Here is a 21359-nt window from a genome sequence, read left to right as displayed (position 1 = left end):
GCACAGGCTGGTCACAAACTCCTAGGCTCAAGCAATCCTCCCACCTCGCTTCCCAAAGTGCTGGGATTACAGGCATGAGTCATTGCACCTGGCCCTGCTCCTCTTATATCTAAATAAAGTGCTGTTAAAGAAGATGAAATGACCCATACATCTTGCTCTCCAAAAAGAAATGTGCACTCTGCTCTGGCTGCTCATCCCACTGAAGCTGACCATCAAGCACACCATTGTACCTCCTTGGATCTTGGTTTTTCATCATTAATCCAGGGGCTTGGATGACATGATCATAAATAACCCAATTCAGGCAGTGCATGGGGTCTCATTCCTGTAATCCCAGCACTTTGGGAGGCAGGAGGGATCACTTGAGGCCAGCAGTTCGAGACCAGCCTGGGCAATATAGGGAAATACTCTGTCTCTACAAAAAATACTAAAAAGAAAGGACCCAGCACAGCGTCACAGTCTATGTTTCTCTAACCCTGTCCATTTCTTTTAGCTGAGTGTTCTAGACATTGAGAAAACTGCTGTCTTGGTAGCCTCTGAATCCTCTTTGAAATTAAGCAGCTTATTCTTTCCTTTGTCTCTTTACTTCATTTTCTTTAGTTCTGTCAGTCCTTTTAATCTAGAATTGATAATTTGGCCCTTTATAAGGTCTAATCTAGGGTTTTTTTTTTTTGGCTTAATGATTTTTTGCTTTTAAATGATTTGCTGGCCATATGGAGATTTAAGAAATTGTTAAGGGGTTATGAACATAACTGTTTTTTTTTTATTTTTAGTGATGGGGTGTTGCTATGTTGCCCAGGCTAGACTTGAACTCCTGGGCTCAAGTGATTCTCCCACCTTAGCCTCCTGAGTAGCTGCGACTATAGGCATGCTACTGCACCTGGCTCATGAGCATACCTTTTTGTAAAGTTTTAAAAAGTACTCATTCATCTTTTAAAAGAATTATTTTGATTTTTTTAACCCAAGTTATTACAGGGAAATGTAAAAGAGTAGGATGTTTGCCCTCCTAAATAAGTTTGAGATCCTAGAGAAAACCCTGACATAGATGCAAGTTCCAGGTTGCAAATTCTATTTTCAAATCAGTTGGTTAGTAATTCTTTGCTTCCAGTGACATTGAAGGAGGTACCCACTAAGTTGTTTGGTGGTAGACCATTAAAAATAATAATTCCTGGTGATGCTAGACTACGGTCTGGTTTTTGGTATATAATTTGCAAGGAGTTCAGAGAATTGAGTGACCTTGATAACAAAATTATTTCCATTCTGGCCAGGCGCAGTGGCTCACACCTGTAATCCCAGCATTTTGGGAGGCCAAGGCAGGTGGATCACGAGGTCAGGAGTTTGAGACTAGCCTGGCCAATATGGTGAAACCCCGTCTCTACTAAAGATACAAAAAACTTTTAGCTGGGTGTGGTGGCCCATGCCTGTAATCTCAGCTACTCTGGAGGCTGAGACAGGAGAATTGCTTGAACCCGGGAGGCGGAGGTTGCAGTGAGCCAAGATCGTGCCACTGCACTCCAGCCTGGGTGACAGAGTGAGACTCCATCTCAAAAAGAAAAAAAAAATTGTTTCCATTTAATCTACTTTTTTTTTTTTTTTTTTTTTTTTTGGTGAGACAGAGTCTCACTCTGTCACCCAGACTGAGTGCAGTGACGCCATCTCAGCTCACTGCAACCTCCGCCTCCCGGGTTCAAGCGATTCTCCTGTCTCAGCCTCCAGAGTAGCTGGGATTACAGGCATGGGCCACCACACCCAGCTAAATGTTTTTTGTATTTTTAGTAGAGACGGGGTTTCACCTTATTGGCCAGGCTGATCTTGAGCTCCTGACCTCAAGTGATCCACCCGCCTCGACCTCCCAATGTGCTGGGATTACAGGCATGGGCCACCACACCCAGCCTCCATTCCATCTACTTCTATTTAAGTGAACAAATTTTCTTGGCACTTACGTCTCTAAAATGAAAAATAGAGAGTTGATACCAAACCATCTCTTCCTGGTATTAAGTGATAATCATACACACATGAAGTGTTTGAGGGAAAAGCCCAATAAAATTCTGTTTTGTCATGCTTAAAAATTATTTATCAAAATGTGTTCTGATCATTTGTATACTAATAATAATGTAATGAGAACTCAATCCAAAAGAAAAATAATTTTTACACTTAGAGTCTTAAGATTTCAGGAAAGAAAAAATCTTAAACTTCAATTTCTATACATGTTTTTACAATAGAAAGATGATAAAATAGTTAACAACGGACTTGAAAATGGATTAGGATAAAATTCAGCAGTAGGGGTTGGAAATATGAATTTAAGGAGGAAAAGGAATGATGTAAAATTTCCAACTGTTAAAATCTTATGATATTTTAAAATGGATGATGGTGGTGGTTAAATTGCTGCAGTATTCAAATATATATTGGATATATTTAAGAAATCTATGTAAGTTATATTTTAAAATCTCAATGTTTAGAATATAACAGAAATTACATCCTTTGTGAGTAAAACTTTCATAAAAGTTTAGATTTCAACTTGATATGTGTGAGGAGGATATACAAGGGTTTCCAAAATTATTTTAGCAAGTACACTGGCTTCATAAATATATCACTTTATACTTACACAAACATTTCTATGGATTAATTTCTAGAAGTGACACTGATATATCTGAAGGTGTACACATTTACATTTTGTAATAGGTATTGCCAAATGGCATACAGAAAGTTTGTGCCAATTTATGTTCCTGTGGATAATAGTGTAACTACTGTTTCCAATAGAGAATTACATTATTTATCAGATCACTTTGCATAGCAAATTTGGGCCTGTAGTGAGCAATTTTTAAAGGAATGCAAATGTGGAGAGCTACTTTTCCCCACTTAGAATTGCTTGTCATCAATCCGAGTGAATCACTACCTCTCCTCGAAGCAAGACTACAGTAAGACGTGTCCCCCCTTTCTCTGATCTAAATTGGGTCCCCATGCTATCATTGCTAATTTCACCTTTTGTCGTTCTTTCATAGTAACTAAGAGAATTTGTAATTATCCATGCAAAAGCCTGTCTCCCTCAGTGGGTTCTTAGCTCCATGTGGGCAGGGAATGTGGCTATTTTCCACCCCTGTATCCCCCTTTGCCTAGCCCAGTGCCTAGCTCATAGTGTATGCTCAGAAAAATAGCCACTGAATGAATGGGCTGAGCGTTTAAGTGAGGGGAAATATCAAGATGCAGGATCATAATACACAATCTTCATTGCCACTAGCCACGTGTGACTATTAAAATTTAATTAAATAGCTATACTTACCCATAATCTATGCACTATGTAGCCACATGGGGCTAGTGGCTACGATTTGAATAGTATAGATTATAGAAGATCATCACAGCAAGTTCTACTGGACAATGCTGATATAGGATGATTGTACATTCATTCTCAAAACTATCCCTATGCTTGGCACAAAGTAAATACTGAAGAAATGTTTGATTGAATTAATGAGCAAATAAACACTGTATCTCCCTCTCTTATTCTTGAGCTACACGTTTTGATGTAGAAGTTGCTTGTACCAAATTGCCAAACATTCTCTTAACTTGCCTAACACATTACATTTCTTGCCACAGAGTGGCTTGAAGAAGCCAGCCCCTTTTCCTGCCCATTTGAAAACACATTTGAATAAAATAGAAAAAAAACAAGCAACGTTCTGCAGTGGAAAGAATCCCTTGGATGTGAATCTGTGTGTGGACCCTATTACTTGTTGGTAGTGACCTTGGGCATGTTTTCTAACCTCTGGCCCTCCATCTCTTTCTTTGCGGATTATAGTAATGCCCACGCAGCATGGGGTTTCGTGTACATGAAATGAGGGTGTGTGCATGCGAAGCATCTAGTAATGGCATGGCTGGCACATGGAGTTCAAAACAGTAGCTCAAACTTGTTTATAGCAAGGCATGGTGGCTCATGTCTGTAATCCTAGCACTTTGGGAAGCTGAGGCAGGAGGATTGCTTGAGGCCAGGAGTATGAGATCAGCCTGGGCAACATAGCAAGATCTCATCTCTACCAAAAAATAAGACAAAACAAAAAATAACTGGGTGTGGTAGCTAGCTAATTGGGAGGCTGAGGCAGGAGGGTTGCTTGAGCCCAGGAGCTTGAAGCTATAATACCATGAGCTATGATCACACCACTGCATGCACTCCAGCCTGGGTGACAGAACAAGACCCTGTCTCTAAAAAAAAGAAAAACCAAAACCCCCGAAAACTTATTTATTCTCAGCAGCTTGCGTCCTGCAAACTTCACACCTGGATTATAAATGAAAACACAACAGCTGATCTCCTATATCCTTACACATTTTGGAGGGCTTATTTTCCTGCAGAATCTAATCATTGCTAATCATTTCAGTTAGTGAGTCAGCTAACACAGGTGCTCATTTGACCCCCCCCCCCCCCAATATTGGGCCCATCTTGATAGTCTGCACAGATTTTCCACACTAGTCAAATGACTGAGGCATGGAGCAAGACTTCCTCCTCCCATTCAGACTACCTCATGGTGTTTCTGCAATGCGGAGAAAGTACCTGCGGCCCTGTGGGTTTAGAGTTTTCTCGTCTTAGACCTTGGAAAAAAAAAAAGGTAGGGGAGAGGGGATTTCTAGCCTTGCTCTTAGATTCTTGTTTCCAAATCCCACAGCTCCGTTAATGGTGTATGAAAACAGAATTCTATCTGCATGATTTGAAAGGGTTTTCACATAGTCTCTCATTTACGAAAGAATAACCTTACGAAGCTGATGGCTCAGATAATTCTCTCATTTTTTTCCTGCTGGAAAATCTGAAGCCTAGAAAGGTTGTTTGTTAATGTATTTAATAATCATTTTTTGAACACTCGCTGCAAGCCAGGAGTGATCTTAAGTCCAGGGAAACAGAGAGAAAAGCCGTAGCTTCTTCCCTGGCTGGTGGGGGAGGCAGAGAAGTCAACAGGAAATGTCAGTACAGGGCACTAAATGCCGAGATCACGATGATGGGTGAGTAGGGATGCACCCAACCCAGGTCTTAGGGTGCAGTCTGGCTTCTTGGAAGAGGCCTCAGTTGTGGCACTGAAGGAATTAGTCAGGAGAGGAAGCCCTGAAGGGACATACTCAGATGGGGACTGTACACCTCTCTGGTGGCAGCATGTGAATGGTAAGGGGCTTGAAGTGAGAAATCTATTAACAGTGGTTCCAGGCAAGAAATTCAGCGGCCTTAATAATCTGAGACAGGGTGTGGAGGAGAAGAGATGGCTTCCAGAGATATTGGGAGGTAGCGACATTGCCAGGTTTTAGCTGTAAGCAAACTTATATCCTAAAGCTCTGTTTAAAGTGCACAGCAACATGCTATAATGAATGCAGAGAACCATTTAGGAGCTCCCAAAGAACTCTGCTACTCAGAATCCCTACTCAGCTTAATATTAAAATATATATTATATTAAAATATAATATTATATATTATATTAATATATATATTATATAATATATAATTATATATAATATATATTATATATAATATTAAAATATAATATATAATATATATAATATATAATTATATATTATATTAAAATATATTATATATTATATTAAAATATATTATATATATTAAAATATAATATATATTATATTAAAATATATTATATATATTAAAATATAATATATATTATATTAAAATATAGTATAATATATTTTTTAAATATATATTTTAATATATAGTATATTTAATATATTATAATATATGTAATATTAATATATTATATATTATATTAATATATTATATATTATGTATTATACAATATATTATATATTATACAATATATTATATATTATACAATATATTATATATTATACAATATATTATATATTATATTAATATATTATATATTATATAATATATTATATATTATATAATATATTATATTATATTAATATATAATATATATATATTTTTGAGACAGAGTCTTGCTCTGTCCCTCAGTCTGCAGTGCAGTGATACAATCGCGGCTCACTGCAACCTCTGCCTCCCGGGTTCAAGCAATTCTCCTGCCTCAGCCTCCCGAGGAGCTTGGATTACAGGCACGCGCCACCACACCTGGCTAATTTTTGTATTTTTAGTAGAGACGGGGTTTCACCATGTTGGCCGGGCTGGTCTCAAACTCCTGACCTCAGGTGATCCACCCACCTCGGCCTCCCAAAGTGCTGGGATTACAGGCGTGAACCACTACACCCAACTTAATGCACATTTCTGCTAAGTTTAACTTTCTATAGTTTTAGTTTGGAAAGAGCACTTTTTGGAAACAGCTACCAAACCAAACTGCCATACAGAAAAAAAAATGTATCAAATATGAGATTGCTTGCTGAAAACGGAACCTCAGGTTACCCTGGCATTTTTCCATAGACCATGAACTGTAATGCATTTCTGCTTTCCGACAGCGAAGGGGAGAAATTCTCCAATACTGTCACATCACTTTTCAGAGGCACAGAGCACATGCTTCCTGGCTGTGGCCATGGTAGCTGCGATTAAGGCAGAATTTCCATGACTAACCCATTGTGGTGTGGAGAAAATGTCCCAATTTTCATGGTGGTTTTGAAATGAATCAAGCTGAAACTTGATATGAGCTTTCTCGGCCTGGCTGGGAATTTTTCCTCTTAAGAGAAAAAGGTTTTAATGCCCATAAGTCACTCCAAAACTATTGAACTGGCAAATGCTGGGGTATTTTTAAGAAGTTAGTTTCATAAGGACGAGAGGCCCTTTACTTTTGTGATACTTGGACAACAAACTCTCTGCAGACATACGGGGATAATTCATGTTGGGCACGATGGAGTTGGCTTGGAAAGGGCCTTTGACTCTTCATGGCACATGAAGTTGCTCATTTTCCATGAACTTCAGTCACACTCTATTTGGTTCAATTAGAAAATGTAGCCTCATTTTCCATGGATAGGAGCAATGGTACCAGTGACTGCAGGTGACGTAAAGCACATCCACTGAAAGCACAGAGGAGAAACAGTCAAAAGGCTAAGTCAGGCTAGCTGTCACCAGCAGAGTTCTTTGGGAGCTCCTAAATGGTTCTCTGCATTCATTATAGCATGTTGCTGTGCACTTTAAACAGAGCTTTAGGATATAAGTTTGCTTACAGCTAAAACCTGGCAATGTCGCTACCTCCCAATATCTCTGGAAGCCATCTCTTCTCCTCCACACCCTGTCTCAGATTATTAAGGCCGCTGAATTTCTTGCCTGGAACCACTGTTAATAGATTTCTCACTTCAAGCCCCTTACCATTCACATGCTGCCACCAGAGAGGTGTACAGTCTCCATCTGAGTATGTCCCTTCAGGGCTTCCTCTCCTGACTAATTCCTTCAGTGCCACAACTGAGGCCTCTTCCAAGAAGCCAGACTGCACCCTAAGACCTGGGTTGGGTGCATCCCTACTCACTTAATATTAAATATTAAATTAGATATTATATTTAAATATTAAATATAATATTTAATATATTATATTTTAATATTAAATATAATATTTAATATATTATATTTTAATATATAATATATATATGCATTAAGAGGTTAAGAGTGGCTTCCACTGAGGTATTCGGACCTTCCTCTTACTCATGAGTGACAGAAATAGAGCAGTCTTCTCTGCCATATGTCCTGGAGACTCTTGCTAAGCGTGGCAAGGCTTCACTGTGCATAGGTCTTCTTAGTGCAAACCTCAACCAGTAAAACAGAATGGGCCATTCCGCCTTCTCTGCATCCATAGCAGAGAATGCTTCTTCAGCCTTGAAGCTACTCACATCCCGCTAGGAGCCACTTCTATAAGCTACATTCCTGGTTTTTTTCTTGAGATAGTTTGTTCATTTGTTCGCTTGTTCCTTTATTGACAGAGGAACCAGCATGTTTTCCCTAGGAACATTCTAGACTTTGAGAACACAAGGATGAGTTCCTGCCCTCCTGGGGCTCACAGTCTAAGTGCGGGAGACAGACATCATACTTCTGGGTTGTTTTAAAAGTATAACTCATTACAGACTGCCACCTCACACATTCTGAAATCCTAAACTGCCAGGTGGACTTAATTCAGTGGGCCCAGGAGGGTCGGGGGATGGCAAAGATGGAATCCTCCCTGGAGTCCTGGCAGAAGTTTCCTGGTGTGAACTTGTCCACCCCTGCACACAAGTGGACTTACCAAGTCCATCCTAAGAGGGGCCCAAAGCTGTCCCATCCCCTCCCCTGGCTCCCTGCATTCCTCTCCCACCCCACTGTTATGCTGGGTCACATCTCGGGCCTCTTCCTGGCTCCAGCTGCAGTGTGTCTGACCTGCCACCAATTATTCGAGCCTTTGGCCACCATTTTCGTCAAGTGCTCCAGCACCTCTGTGGCCCTCCAAATCGGGCCAGCGCTCCTCAGCCCAGCATGGGAGGACCCACTGTTAGAGAGCCCAGGCAGGCTCTCTATTCACTGGGCCCTGGAACACCCTTCAGTCACTTGGTGGCCTCTCCACTCCTCCGCTTGGCCAAATCCTCACTCCCTTCCCTCCCCTCAGCCCCCAGCCTCTTCTAGAGCAGTGCTTCTCAGCTTTTGCCGCATGTTCACATCCCCTGGGGAGATTGACATCTGCTTGTGCCCAGGATGCATCCTAGATGGGGTGAGTCAGTTCCTGGGATGCAGTGGTGTTTTGTTTTTTTAAATTGTCCAGGTGATTCCTCTGTGCAGCTGAGTTGGAGAAGCAGTGTTAATTAGCCTTTCGTTGTTCTTTTATCACTTCATCCTGTTCAGTTTTTGCTCCTGAGCTTGTTTTAGTTTCCTGGACAGAGCCATGATATAGGTTTGTCCAGCTCTGCCCCTGGTAGCTACCAGCCAAGGCCGTTGGCAGCTGCCTGTTTGCTGGAAACTTTAACAGCCCCCTCTTCCATCTCCTTCACTGGCTGCCAGTCAGCATCTGCTTCTTGGGTTTTTGTCCTCTCTCCTCTCCCCGAGCCTTCCTCTGCCCCTCGTTATGCCTCTGTCCTCCCCAACCAGCACTCCGCCCGGCCCCCAACAAACCTCCCTGTCCTGGGCCTTATTTCCTTCTTCCAGAACAGTTGGAGATCTGCACGGATAAGCTGCTAAACTCATTATGTGTAGAGTACATGCAAGGATATTTGTGCGGCGCTCTTCCAAAACGGTAAACCATAGGAGGGGGAAATGATTTGGAAACTAGCTATCCAACAAATGGGATTGATTAATTGCAGTGCAACAACAATTAAAATATTTACAAAGAATTTTTAGAGACATGGCATATCCGGTTAAGGGAAATAAGCAGAATGCAATATTACATGTAGTATGAGCTATACTATCTACAGGAAAAGAAGCCTGGAGGAGAATATGCCAAAATACTAACAGTGCTTGTCTTGATGTGGTAAGATTATAGCTGACTTTCTTTCATTGTTACAATTTCGTGTTTTGTTTTTTAAAAATTATACGCTGATCATGTATTACATTTATCATCAGGGGAAAGTGATTTAAAAAGATGAATTGGGGGGGTTGTTCATGTCAGATGGTGGCTTTTAGCATCCATCCAAGTGTGTAATGGGGAATTTTCATTTTAGACAACATGGACTCAGTACAGGAGAGTCCCAGGGTAGAGTCTGGAGGAGAACCTTTTAAGAAAATAAGTTTCTCCAGCCTGGGCAACATGTCAAAACCCCATTTCTACAAAAATTAGCCAGGTATGGTGTTGCGTGCCTGTAGGGAGGCTGAGATGGAACAATCACCTGAGTCCAGGAGGTTGAGGCTACAGTGAGCCAAGATTGTGCCACTGCCCTCCAGCCTGGGAGACAGAGCAAGACCCTGTCAAAAAAAAAAAAAAAAAAAAAAAAAAAAGAGGGAGGGAGGGGAAGAAAAGAAAGAAAGAAAAAATAATAATAAGGTTCTCTTAAAGGGAAGGCCCCTGAGAGGGGTCAGCTTAGTGAGCCAGGACTGGAGAAGCACATTCTAGCAGGGGGAATCTTTGCCCTCCCCTGGCCAGGGTCCTCCTGGCACCCTGCTGAGCCCAGCTAGAGAGATGGGTGTTTATGAGCCTCATTCAGGTACTGGATGCTGATGGGCTCCCTCTTGGCTTCAGAGCACCACTGATGTTTTCCTTTGTGCCATCTCTGCGGATGGTTAACCTTTCATTATACCTGCCTTGCCCTGATAAGAGGAGTTATCATCAGGTGCTAGGATAATGTCACTTAATATAATCCCAGGTGTAATTTAATGGCTTCTCCTGACCAGTGACTTGTGCTTGATTTTGCATATTGTACTAAAGAAAATAGTTTGCAGATAACACCTGCCTGTTCATTAATAGAATAAAGCTGTCATACAGCCAGACCACTTATTATAACCATCAGCAAAAGAATTATCCCCAAAATAAAGTGAGGGGAAATGCACATCATTTTTTTTAACTTCTCTGTCCTGGGCCAGTATAGCTGCAGTTATGGCAGTTAGGATGTTTTTAGCTTCAAATAAAGAATATCTGATTAAAACTGGCTGAAATAACAGGCGTTTGTTAATTTCACATGGCAAGAAGTCTGGGCACTAGATCATCCCAGGGTTGCAACCCATCGGGGTTGTCAGTTAACATTTTCCATTTTTCTCCCTTGCCATCCTGTGACTAGATGGCCACATGGTCACCAGATGGCTGCCACAGCTCCAGACATCCTGTCCTTACACAGTAGCATCCCAAGCAGGAAAGAAGAGGAACAGCAACACAAAAGGCCTTCTCACTTGCCTCTCTCTGGACAGAGAGAAAAATCTGTTTCCCACAGGCTCTCAGTATACTGCCCTATATTGCTCAGTAACTCAAATTGGACTACATAGCTGCCTCTAGACCAGTCACAAATGCAGAGGAGCAGGACTGCCATCTCTTCTTGTCTTTTGGAATCAATGACCGACATCCACTCGCTTGTGGCTGTTGTACCTTGTAATAACTGCCTTTTGTGTCGAGACTGCCAGAGTGTTCTGTCTACTAAAATGGACTTGGATTTGTGGAAAAAAGAGGATTCTTCCTCTCATCCTCTTTCTGTAGCTTTTTAAAGATTTATGGATATAGCTGTAGAAGGGAAAAAGAAAAATCCTGTTTCTCTCTCTTCCATGCAATAGCTTGTTAAACTAAGAAGGACATGATTATTCCATTCAGTTTGAATCCTGTTTACTGAATGACCAAAGGACGTAAACAGCCTTTGTAAAAGATGAAGTGTAATCCAGACAGAAAGTATTATTATTGAGGAAGAGAGGTGCTTATGACATATCATAAGAGTCTTTGCTCCTATTTTGGCTCTTAAAACTGTTTTACTTTTGTTTTAGACTTAGAAGGTTTTGACTCCATGGTATCATCTACTGAGAAACTCAGTCATCCGACCACAAGCAGACCAGAAGCTACAGGGAGGCGGCCTCCGTCCCAGTCCCTCACATCTGTAAGTGTCTCCTCAAACTGTATGTCCCCTTACTTCTCTACAGCGGAAAAGCAGGACAGATTAGAAACTCTAGCTAAGGACTCTTCTGCAAGCAGCCGATTTGTGGACACCCTGGGAGAGGGAGGCCATGAGATACACTGCCAACCAAAAGTGATTTCAGTCTTCTTGACTTGAGCGGCATTTCTTTCTATTTGTTCTTTGTGTTTCTGCCAGCAAGGTAGGTGCTCTGTATTCCCCCTTTCCTTTTCTTTCCTTCCAGACTGATTGTTATTTGAACCTGAAATGAAATGGGTAAGAAAAAAAATCACGTTTTATGGGTGGGGAGAGGAGAATGAGGCTGGTTTGGTGTGTAAACAAAACAAAACTTTACTAAATAAAGATCTGCTCCTATATAGCGCCAGGCAGCAGCCGAACCTTTCTCTCTCAAATCCCCGTTGCCTGTGCCCCTCCACAGAATACCACACAGACCTTCAGGAGATTGTTTTCAAACATATGAGGCACCTGGTGATGAAGGAGAGACTGATTGGAACACTCAGGATAACCCATAGAAGATTTTTGTTTTGGTCGTTTTGAATGACTTTTTATTGCAAACCTATTACACGTTTATTGTACCAAATTTGAACTACAAAATGTGTAAAGAAGAAAGTTATCTGTAATCCTGCTCCCCAGTGCAAAGAACCGTTAACTTTTTGTTATACAGCCTTAGCTTTTTTAAAAAAAATTATTTGTATATATAAAATTATTTCTTCACAAATAGGATTACGTAGTACGCATCGTTGTGAAACTTGCTTTTCTCCTCTTCTGTTGTGTGCCTTTCTCCCCAGTCATGACACATTCTTCCCTGACATCACATTTCATGGCTGCCCATTTTTCTAACCTATGAGTATGTGAGCGTTTAGCCAATGTATTGTTATTGGGCATTTATGTTGTTTCCAGTTCCTCATTATAAACAACACTCAAATGAATGCCACTGCAGAAAAATCTTGATGCTGCTCTAAAATTATTGACTTGGGTAAAAATTTTCTGGAAGTGGGTCAAAGGGAAATGTATGCTTTGCTTTTGCCACAGGTTGTTCTGTCCCCTCCAAGCTCACCTTCCACAAGTTGTGTTTGTGTATAAGTTCGATCTCTCTCTCTCTCTCTCTCTCTCTATTTATTTCCATATAGCACATTGCCTTGTTCCAGTGAGTCTAAGTCCTTATAACGTCTACCCAGATAAACCAAGGAATTAACCTTTTGCAGGTTTCCCAGGACACTTCCTATTTTCATGTCATCACTGATCCCACCTAAGGTGTCATCATTTAGAAGAAAAAGAATGTCACTTCCTTGGAACCTCTTCTCTCATATCTAGAGTATGGAAGTATGGTTTGAGTCATCCTATTTTTCCTCTTAGTATGAAAAACCTAACTGCATTGACAACTTTTTGGGTGAAACACTTTTAAAAGTAGCTGACTTTTTTTTATTGTTATACAGACTTCTCTGTCAACACCACCTTCTTTCCCTTCTCCCTCTCACCTCTTCACACCCCACCCCAACACCCCTCTTATACCCACGACCTGTTTAGTTGGTTCTTAGTATCTCTATATTTTGTTTTTCAATCCTACCTCCTCCATCTTCTCTGTAAATCCTTGATCATTTTTGTCTTCCTTCCAAATTCTTCCCAACTTTTCAAGGTCTAGAGAGCCTTGTGACTTCCAGAATTACAGAAAGGTTTAAATTACCATCTCTTGTCCCACCTTTGGTCCATACATCCCATGCCTGAGAGTTCGTATGTATTTGGGGGATGTGGTGAGGACATATCATCTTCACTGCCTTCGGACTACACAGTTGTTCATTCATTCAACAACTCTATAGACATCTATCCCCTATGGGCTCGGCACTGTGCCAGGTACCAAAGATACAACTGGAATGAAAAGCACATGGTCACTGCCTGCAGGAAGCTTACGGCACAATGACTCGAAGTTTGGCATTTTATATGAAGTGATTTCATTTGCAGACTTAAAACAAAAGGATATATTTGTGCTTTAAAGTATAAATATTATATTCTCTTCATTCCCATTCATCCCTACTTGGATGTGTACATTGAATTCCTATTTACTCTTCTTCAGTTAGCACCTGTGGATTTTTCATAGGCAAGTGGAGGCTTAGTGGATATGGGCGTATTCCTCAAAGGCCACTGGGGGAAATGATGGAGGAAATGCACCAGTCATGATTCCCCAGCCTGGGGCCTCTGACCCTAGCTGAAGTTCTTTATGTTTATAGGACTCAAAGAGCAAGCTTTGATTGGCAGCTCATGAACCCTAGGTTGTAATGGAGGGAACTGGCTTTTTGAATAAAATCTCAAAATGAAAGGATTCAGGCATGGTATGGTGGCTAAGCAGTTAAGCCTAGATTAATAAGAAGGCTTGGTGGTGGGGGAAACGTTATTCTAGGTAATTGGATTTTCAGATTAAATGAAGATTAACAAATAAAACCTGTTAAATTGAAAAATTTGCTTAAAAATTCCCTAAAATGCGTTAGGTTTCTGCCTTAAGTAAACAGAAGAAAACATACGATATTTTGGGGTGTAATTTTTCTATAATAACGCCAAGTGGTGACTTTAAATGGGATTGTTTTTCTACCACCAGGGTAGAAAGCATAGAGATGAAGCTGAAGATGAGCTTGCTCAAAGAGATCTGTGGAAGATTCTTCATTATAAAGGATTCCTTGCTATAGGAACTCTTATTTTAATTTGCTTTGTTCCAAAATAGGGAAATTCTAGCCCAGTGATCATCCGTGACCAGGTGAATTCCAGTGAATTGGTCCAGAATTTTTTTTTTTTTCCAGACAGGGTCCCCACTCTTTTGTCCAGGTTGGAGTGCAGTGGTGCAATGTCAATGGCTCACTGCACCCTCGACCTCCGGGGCTCAAGTGACCCTTCCACCTCAGCCTCCCGAGTAGCTGGGACTCCAGGTGCACACCACCATGCCTGGCTAATTTTTGTATTTTTCGTAGAGATGGAGTTTCGCCATGTTGCCCAGGCTGGTCCCAAATTCCTGGGCTCAAGAGATCCTCCCGCCTCATAATCCCCGTGTTGGGATTACGGTCATGAGCCACTGCATCTGGCCTCATCTGGCTTTTTTATCTTTATAGTGATCTTCACAGTGAGGCAGAAAGAACAGGGGTGTCGTCCTATATTTTACCAAAAGATGCTGCCATTCTGTAAATATACTATAGCAATACAGACTCCAAAATGAATGTTGACTGTCAGCAATAATGAGGGCAGAGATTTAGCAGCAGGTACGAAAGGAGATATGAGCTTGTTGCACTAGCAAGCAGGGCTGTGCTCTCAAGCTGAGGAAACACTGGTCACTGGACCACAAGCCTGGTGAGCCCTTATCCCTGGAAATGGTTTTCTCTCAGACACATCCTTTAGGGCACTTCCGTATGCAGCAGATTTAGTGATCATGGAAAAGGTCAAGGAAAAGGAAGAGGAGGGAATGGAGGAGAGGCAGATTAGAGCAGCCTCTTGTTGACCTGTGTGTTCTTCCCTGGTAGACTGTCAGCCCTGTGAGGGCAGGCATCCTGTGTGGCATGTCACTAAGTCTGCAGTACAAGCTCACTGCTTGGCACATGGTAGCAAATGTTTAGAGGAAGGAGCAGGAAAGGATGGACGATGGATGCTTGCAAGGATGAAGTGATTGATGGACATCAGTGGCAAGATCCCTGGTTTAGGAAACCTTGCTTCTTAGTCGCAGTTCTGCCACTAATCAGCTATGTGACTTGAGCGTGTGGATAACAGCACACTTTTTTGCCTCACAGGGTTATCGTGAGAAGACAAAATAGCAGTGTCGAGTGCTTTGGAAAGCATACAGCATTATATTAACGAAAGTGGTGTCAGCTAAGGTGTAATTCTGACAAAAGCATTTTCTTTTGGCTTTATCAGTCATCCCTTTCAAGCCCTGATATCTTCGATTCCCCAAGTCCCGAAGAGGATAAGGAGGAACACATTTCACTTGCGCACAGAGGAGTGGATGCGTCAAAGAAAACTTCCAAGACTGTTACCATATCCCAAGTGAGTCACCAGCCATGGCGAGGGTGTCCCTGTCATTTCATGCATGTGCTAATGATGGGTTATAAACCAAACAAAGATACACAAACAGTGCAGGTGTTTGTCATTCTTCAGTGACAGCGATTCTGTTACTCATCAAAATCCCCAAGGCATGTTGCAGTCTCCGAAACTAGGCAGAATCCCTGAGATACAAGTTCAGTTGTTTATTTCCCATGTTGTTCTCTTGTGGTTTGATCTCCTCTTCATACCATCACACACACATTCACAAATACCTTCACACACTACCACCATCACCACAACCAGAACAATTTAAAATGCCTTGAGGCGTCTAGAGAGAAGACATTAAATATATTAAATGCTGTGCCCTCTGCCCACAGATCTTGTCTTTTGTGTTCAAAGCTGGTCACAAATTATAGTTGGAAGATCATAAATATAAATAACTAATGTGGTCTCTTAAAGAAAATTGATTTGGAGTCACATTCTATGATAAATTTATAGTCTAAAAACACTTTAATTTTATTCCATGCCCAGAGAATAGTATAGATACTTTATTAGTTTATGAGAAACAAGGAAGACATTTAACTTTTAGCTACTGCATGTAACTTTTGAGGAGCATCTTGTGCAAATTCTCTTCCTATGAATACGAACCAAGATTTTAAAATTCCATTTTCTCCCACTAAGAAAACCAAGTCAATTGGAATTATTTTCTCTTCATATTAGCAACTTCTTTCTGTCTAAAAGCAGAAAACTATAGTCACTTGAAGCAGGAATAGCACAAAGAAATCAAAGGTTACCGTGGAATTTTCCTTCTCCATAGATTTAAGAATTTACATGTATAGATTTTCTGAAAAATCTGATACAGTAAGCAAAACGTGATCCTATACAACAGATCAGTTGTAATTATTCAAAAACCGAAGCATTCTTTCTTTATAAAAGGATTCCATCTGCAGAAATTGCATTTAGACCCGTTTTTTCTGGTGACCGTAGGTATAGTTTCATTTGACATCCCTGGGGTGTCTCTACAGTGACATCTACTGCTGGACAGTGGGTTTTCGTGGTTCTGATTTACACAGTTGTATCCCATTAGCCTATTTCACTTCCCCGGAGTTGTCATGTTGTGCTCTTCAGTGCTTCTAGAAATTCCACTTGAACTAATTTGATCAGGGAGGGCGGTGGCCTATACTCTGTGAGGGCTTTAAAATTGCTCAGTAGCCGAAATGGGCCGGGAGAGCGTGTCATATAGGAAATGCCAAGAGAAGCATTGATTCAAGAAGTGTCTGGAAGTCAGTCAGTGCAAAGGCATTGGTGGGTCACAGGAGTATGGGAGGTCCGCAAGGATGCAGGATGGGCAACAGGAAAAGGCATAAGCCCAGGAATAGGTGACAAGCAAAGGAGAGGACAGGAGAGTGCGAATCTTCAGACTCAGGCAGCCACAGTCGCAGTGCTGGACTTGAGGGATCCAGTTGATAGGGAATTGATCCCCTGTTCTGCCAGTTATTACCTATGAGTCTTGGGGAACTACTCAGCCACTTCTCTAAGCCTCAGTTTTCTGCTTGGTAAAATGCTTGTGCCAACCGATCGTTGCTCAAATTGTCTAGCCGGTGTCCGGCATGTGATCATTGCTCCAGAAATGTCAGTTCCTCTTCCCTCTTACTCTGACTCCTACTAATGATAAAGCACAGGCTGGCGGAGCGCTATTCCTGGCAGCAGAGAGCACTTTTCCTCAATGGTAACTTGGCAGAAAAAAGGCGAGCAGAGAGGCTGGGAATGATGGCCCATCTGCTTTTGGCTTTCTCTGCCCAGTCTCTCCCTCTAGCACAGCCTGAATCCAGACTCTGCCTCCTCGCCATGCCAGCCAAGCCCCTTTTGGCTCCTGCGCTGGGGTAGCCTGCTGGGTACCTGCTGCTGGAGGGAGTCTCACGGCCGCGTTGCCAAGCTTCACCACCAGCCTCTACTTCTGCCCTGCTGCTCATCGCCCCCGCCTCCCAACATCGTGTCCCACTCTTTTCCCTCCTTGCCACCTGCCTTCCAGCTCCCTTGTTGGTGCCTTCTCCCCCAGGGGCCTACTGGGCACCCCTCTTCTCTCTCGCCCATGACTGTCCTTCTTCCTCGGCCCTCCTGGCCTCCTCAGGACACTTCTCCATCAGGCCTCCCCCGCCAGTCTCCTCCATCTTCAGCCTGGCCCTTCGCTGGCTCTTTCTCTCAGCGTATCGTGCAGCTTCGGATCTCCCCAGTCCTGGAAAGTGAACAGAGCCCTTCCCTGATCCCACCTCCCCCTGAAGCTTCCGCATGAGCATGCTCCCTCTCTCCCGTCTTCCTGCCTTAACCAAGTTTCTGGAAAGAGTCCTAAACTTGCAGGCCACACCTTCACCTCCCATCCAGGTGCTCATCTGCCAGGAGCAGCTTTCTGTCTCCCTGGCTCCATCAAGTGGACTCCACCCAGTTTTCCTCTCAGCACCCTTCACCCACGCATGCAACCACTTCGTTCCTTCTGGACTCTCCTCCAGGCCTGTCTTCTGCTTCATCCCCTCTTCCTCCCCTCTTTCCCAGTCACTAAGGGCTCCTAAAATCCAATGTGTCAAAAACGGAAATCATTATCTGATTCTTCAATCTGCTGTTTCTCCCATGAAAGGTACAATCTCGATGCCTGGTGTGTGCACCACACCCGTGGTCCCTGATCTGTCCTTCCTCCTCCACCCTCTGCATCCTGTCCAGGACCACATCTCCCTGCTCACAAGGCGCCTGTTCCATGAGGGCAGGGTCTCCATCCTCCTGGCCCACTCCTGCCCCCAGCACTGGGAACAATGCCTGGTGCTCTATGTCGGCTGTGCTTGCCTTCGCCACATCACTCAAAGTTGTCTTGTGTCTATCCTCCTAGCCACTGCCTGGGTCCAACCCTGACCGCTTCTAGCTTACGTTGTGTAAGACTCTCCCAGCAGTTCTCTCCAGCTCCAGATCTGCCAACCCTTCAGCCTTTCTGCAGCCAGCATGGTCCTCAGCACCGTGTGCCCTCCTCTCACCCTTTCGCCTAGCCGCTTGTACTTCCCAGCCTTAGCTCTGCCCCCAAGGCCCTCTCTTGCCCCCTTTGACGGTCTAGCAGTACTTCCCACCAATGCATTTTGCTCTGCAGCCTCTAGACCTTTGCCTGGTGTGTTCCCTCCCGCTGCAGCTTCTTTCTCTAAGCGCCCCTCCTTTCCTCTGGCTACTTCTTGGTCCTCCTCCAAGACGGGACTGTCAGCACCTGCTTGCGATGCCTGCCCGTCTGGATGGCTGGCCCCTTTTCTGTGTTTCTGGGGCTCTGTATGCTCACCTCCCTCTGTGCAGTCGTCCCCCCATCTCAGTGCGTTGGTCTGTCTGTCTGTCTGCACCCCACTGGGTTCTGAGCTCCCTGGAGACCAGGAGAATGCCTATTAAGGCATGTCTTGTTCACTTCAGAGTTTGTGGTGCCTGGCAAGTAGTTGGGCATCTCAATGTGTATATTGAACCAGTCGGAAACTCTCTGTCCAGAAAGAAGGTCACATTTAAAATACATAGAAGGCAGCATGTGAGTAAGGGGGAAATGCCTGTACCAAGCAGGCCCTTGGTGGCTTGTGGATGAAGGAACAAGTGAATGGAGTGTGTGGAGAGAGGCGGGGACAGTGGTGTTAACGGAGAGTTTGACTAACCAGGACAAAGAAGCAGCACACAAATCCCCGGCCCTGAACCCTCCCTGCCTTCCCTCATCACAGGTGTCTGACAACAAAGCATCCCTGCCGCCCAAGCCAGGGACCATGGCAGCAGGTGGCGGTGGGCCAGCCCCTCTGTCCTCAGCGGCGCCCTCCCCCCTGTCATCCTCTTTGGGAACAGCTGGACACAGAGCCAACTCCCCGTCTCTGTTCGGCACGGAAGGAAAACCAAAGATGGAGCCTGCGGCCAGCAGCCAGGCGGCCATGGAGGGGCTAAGGACACAGGTCCGCGAGCTGAGGAGCATCATCGAGACCATGAAGGACCAGCAGAAGTGAGTGCCTGGGGACTCTTGGGGGCCGTCACCCAGGTTGCTCTCTGCCAGGCCAGCACCTAGTTCTGAAAGCATGGATCCCAGCCTGCCTTGGAGGGCGGGCCTGGTCTCCCCGGTGATGGTGGCAGCAATGGTGGGAGTGCGTGTAGACCCCGAGAGTCTTAATTTATACCTAAATTTTGCTGCATGTTTTTGCTGGACTTACTGTGTGCAGGAAGGGCACGGGCTGGCCATGGGGCATAGAGGGATGAGTCCATTGCAGGGACTGATGCTCTCAGCAGGCTGCTAAGAAGAAAAGCATTTAAATCCCCCATAAAATACAGTATGTACATGAACCACTTCTTAAATAAGCTCAACAGCTAGCTTTTCCTCTTGCAACAGAAAAATGGCAATTTCTTCACTTAGCTGCCAGATGAAGCAGTTGGCCTGCATTGAGGTACAAGTAATGTATGAAGAAGATGTAGGGAATCTTGAAGCCCAAGATTTTACACTCAGTAAGATGTTCTCACCATGAGACTGCAGTGGGCGGGGCGGGGCAGTGGGGGTCTTTCTTCCTGCATGGCTGCACACACACTCTCGCCACATCTCTAATCCTCAAGGAGCACTTTGTTGAGGAGAAAGACCTGGACACAAAAATAAGTATCATACATCATTATCATCCAGGATGTGGTTTGCAATGACAAAGCCCATAGGAGGATTAGAAGTAGAGAATGGGCATGGTGGCTCATACCTGTAATCTCAGCACTTTGGGAGGCCAAGGCAGGTGAATCACCTGAGGTCAGGAGTTTGAGACTAGCCTGGCCAACATGGCAAAACCCTGTCTCTACTAAAAATACAAAAAAATTAGTTGGGCGTGGTGGCGTGCACCTGTAATCCCAGCCACTTGGGAGGCTGAGGCAGGAGAATTGCTTGAACCCAGGAGGAAGAGGTTGCAGTGAGCCAAGATTGCGCCACTGCACTCCAGCATGGGTGACAGAGCGAGACTCCGTCTAAAAAAAAAAAAAAGTAGGGAGGCACTGCTCTGAGTAAACTGAGGCTCGAGGAGTTTAGGGATCAGTTAGCTGTTTCTTGAGAGAATCAAGGGAGGCATCTCAAAGAGTTATTTCCCGGGTAGGATTTTGAACGATGATTTAGGATTGCCAAGAGCACACTACTCCAGCAGCGAAAACATCATGTTGATTCCTGGCCACACGGGGCAGCCTGGTGAGGTCAACACATCCCCAGGTGACTGGCCTCCTTGGATTGGAGGTGCCTGGGGTGGTGACAGGAGATGCAGCCAGAGACTTACAGCGATGAAGCCCTCTGCCAGTCTGGGGTCAGCAGAAGCCCTGTCACCTGCCTCCCTCTACGTGGCTTGAGGGTCCTAATGTGTTTTGTGGTCACTTTGGGGGGATAACTGGGTTAAGCAAACTTAAGTTCTTTTCTGAAGGGCTCTTCAGAGCCTTCGCTTTGCATTGGGAGGATGGAGAGGATAGCATATGCAAGGTGTCCCACACCTGCTTAATCACAGAACCTTTTTTTTCCAGAGCATCCTAGGATGAGGGTTCCATGGAATTCGCTTTGAGTAATGTGGCTCTAAGCGGGTTCTGTTCCACTCAGGCTGGGAGGGAATTGAAGCCTCTTGGACTTACCCCAGCCTGGAAGAGATCCATCAGATTAATATACAGGACTGACAGATGGTACTTGAGAAGGAATCCTGGGGCCAGCCAGGCTACCTCTAACCCCTTAAAGTCCCCAGCTCCTATCTGGCTCTGGAGGTTACTCATTTGGGTACCCAAAGGCCCCATCCACGTCCAGGTGACCTGTGTCTCTTTCCTAGACAGGACATCCCAGAGGCCCCAGGATACCCCAGAGCATTGGTTCTTGCCTTCTGAACAGGACCTTCATGGCATCAGACTGGCTT

General features: G+C 43.8%; 1 protein-coding gene across 1 annotated transcript in view; it reads left to right on the top strand.

Moving 5' to 3' along the window:
• The window catches only part of LOC115933187 (SH3 domain-containing kinase-binding protein 1-like), a 112522-nt gene that overhangs the window by 85134 nt on the left and 6029 nt on the right, over positions 1 to 21359 (top strand). Inside the window, exons 3-5 of the mRNA XM_063702347.1 lie at positions 11300 to 11409; positions 15334 to 15462; positions 19188 to 19456. Coding sequence (XP_063558417.1) covers positions 11300 to 11409; positions 15334 to 15462; positions 19188 to 19456 — 508 coding nt within the window. The remainder of the gene's footprint in view (positions 1 to 11299; positions 11410 to 15333; positions 15463 to 19187; positions 19457 to 21359) is intronic.

The sequence above is a fragment of the Gorilla gorilla genome, chromosome 21 (assembly GCF_029281585.2).
Source record: "Gorilla gorilla gorilla isolate KB3781 chromosome 21, NHGRI_mGorGor1-v2.1_pri, whole genome shotgun sequence".
Classification (NCBI taxonomy): domain Eukaryota; kingdom Metazoa; phylum Chordata; class Mammalia; order Primates; family Hominidae; genus Gorilla; species Gorilla gorilla.
Note: the sequence above shows the minus strand (reverse complement) of the source record. Positions and strands in the feature narration are given on the sequence as shown.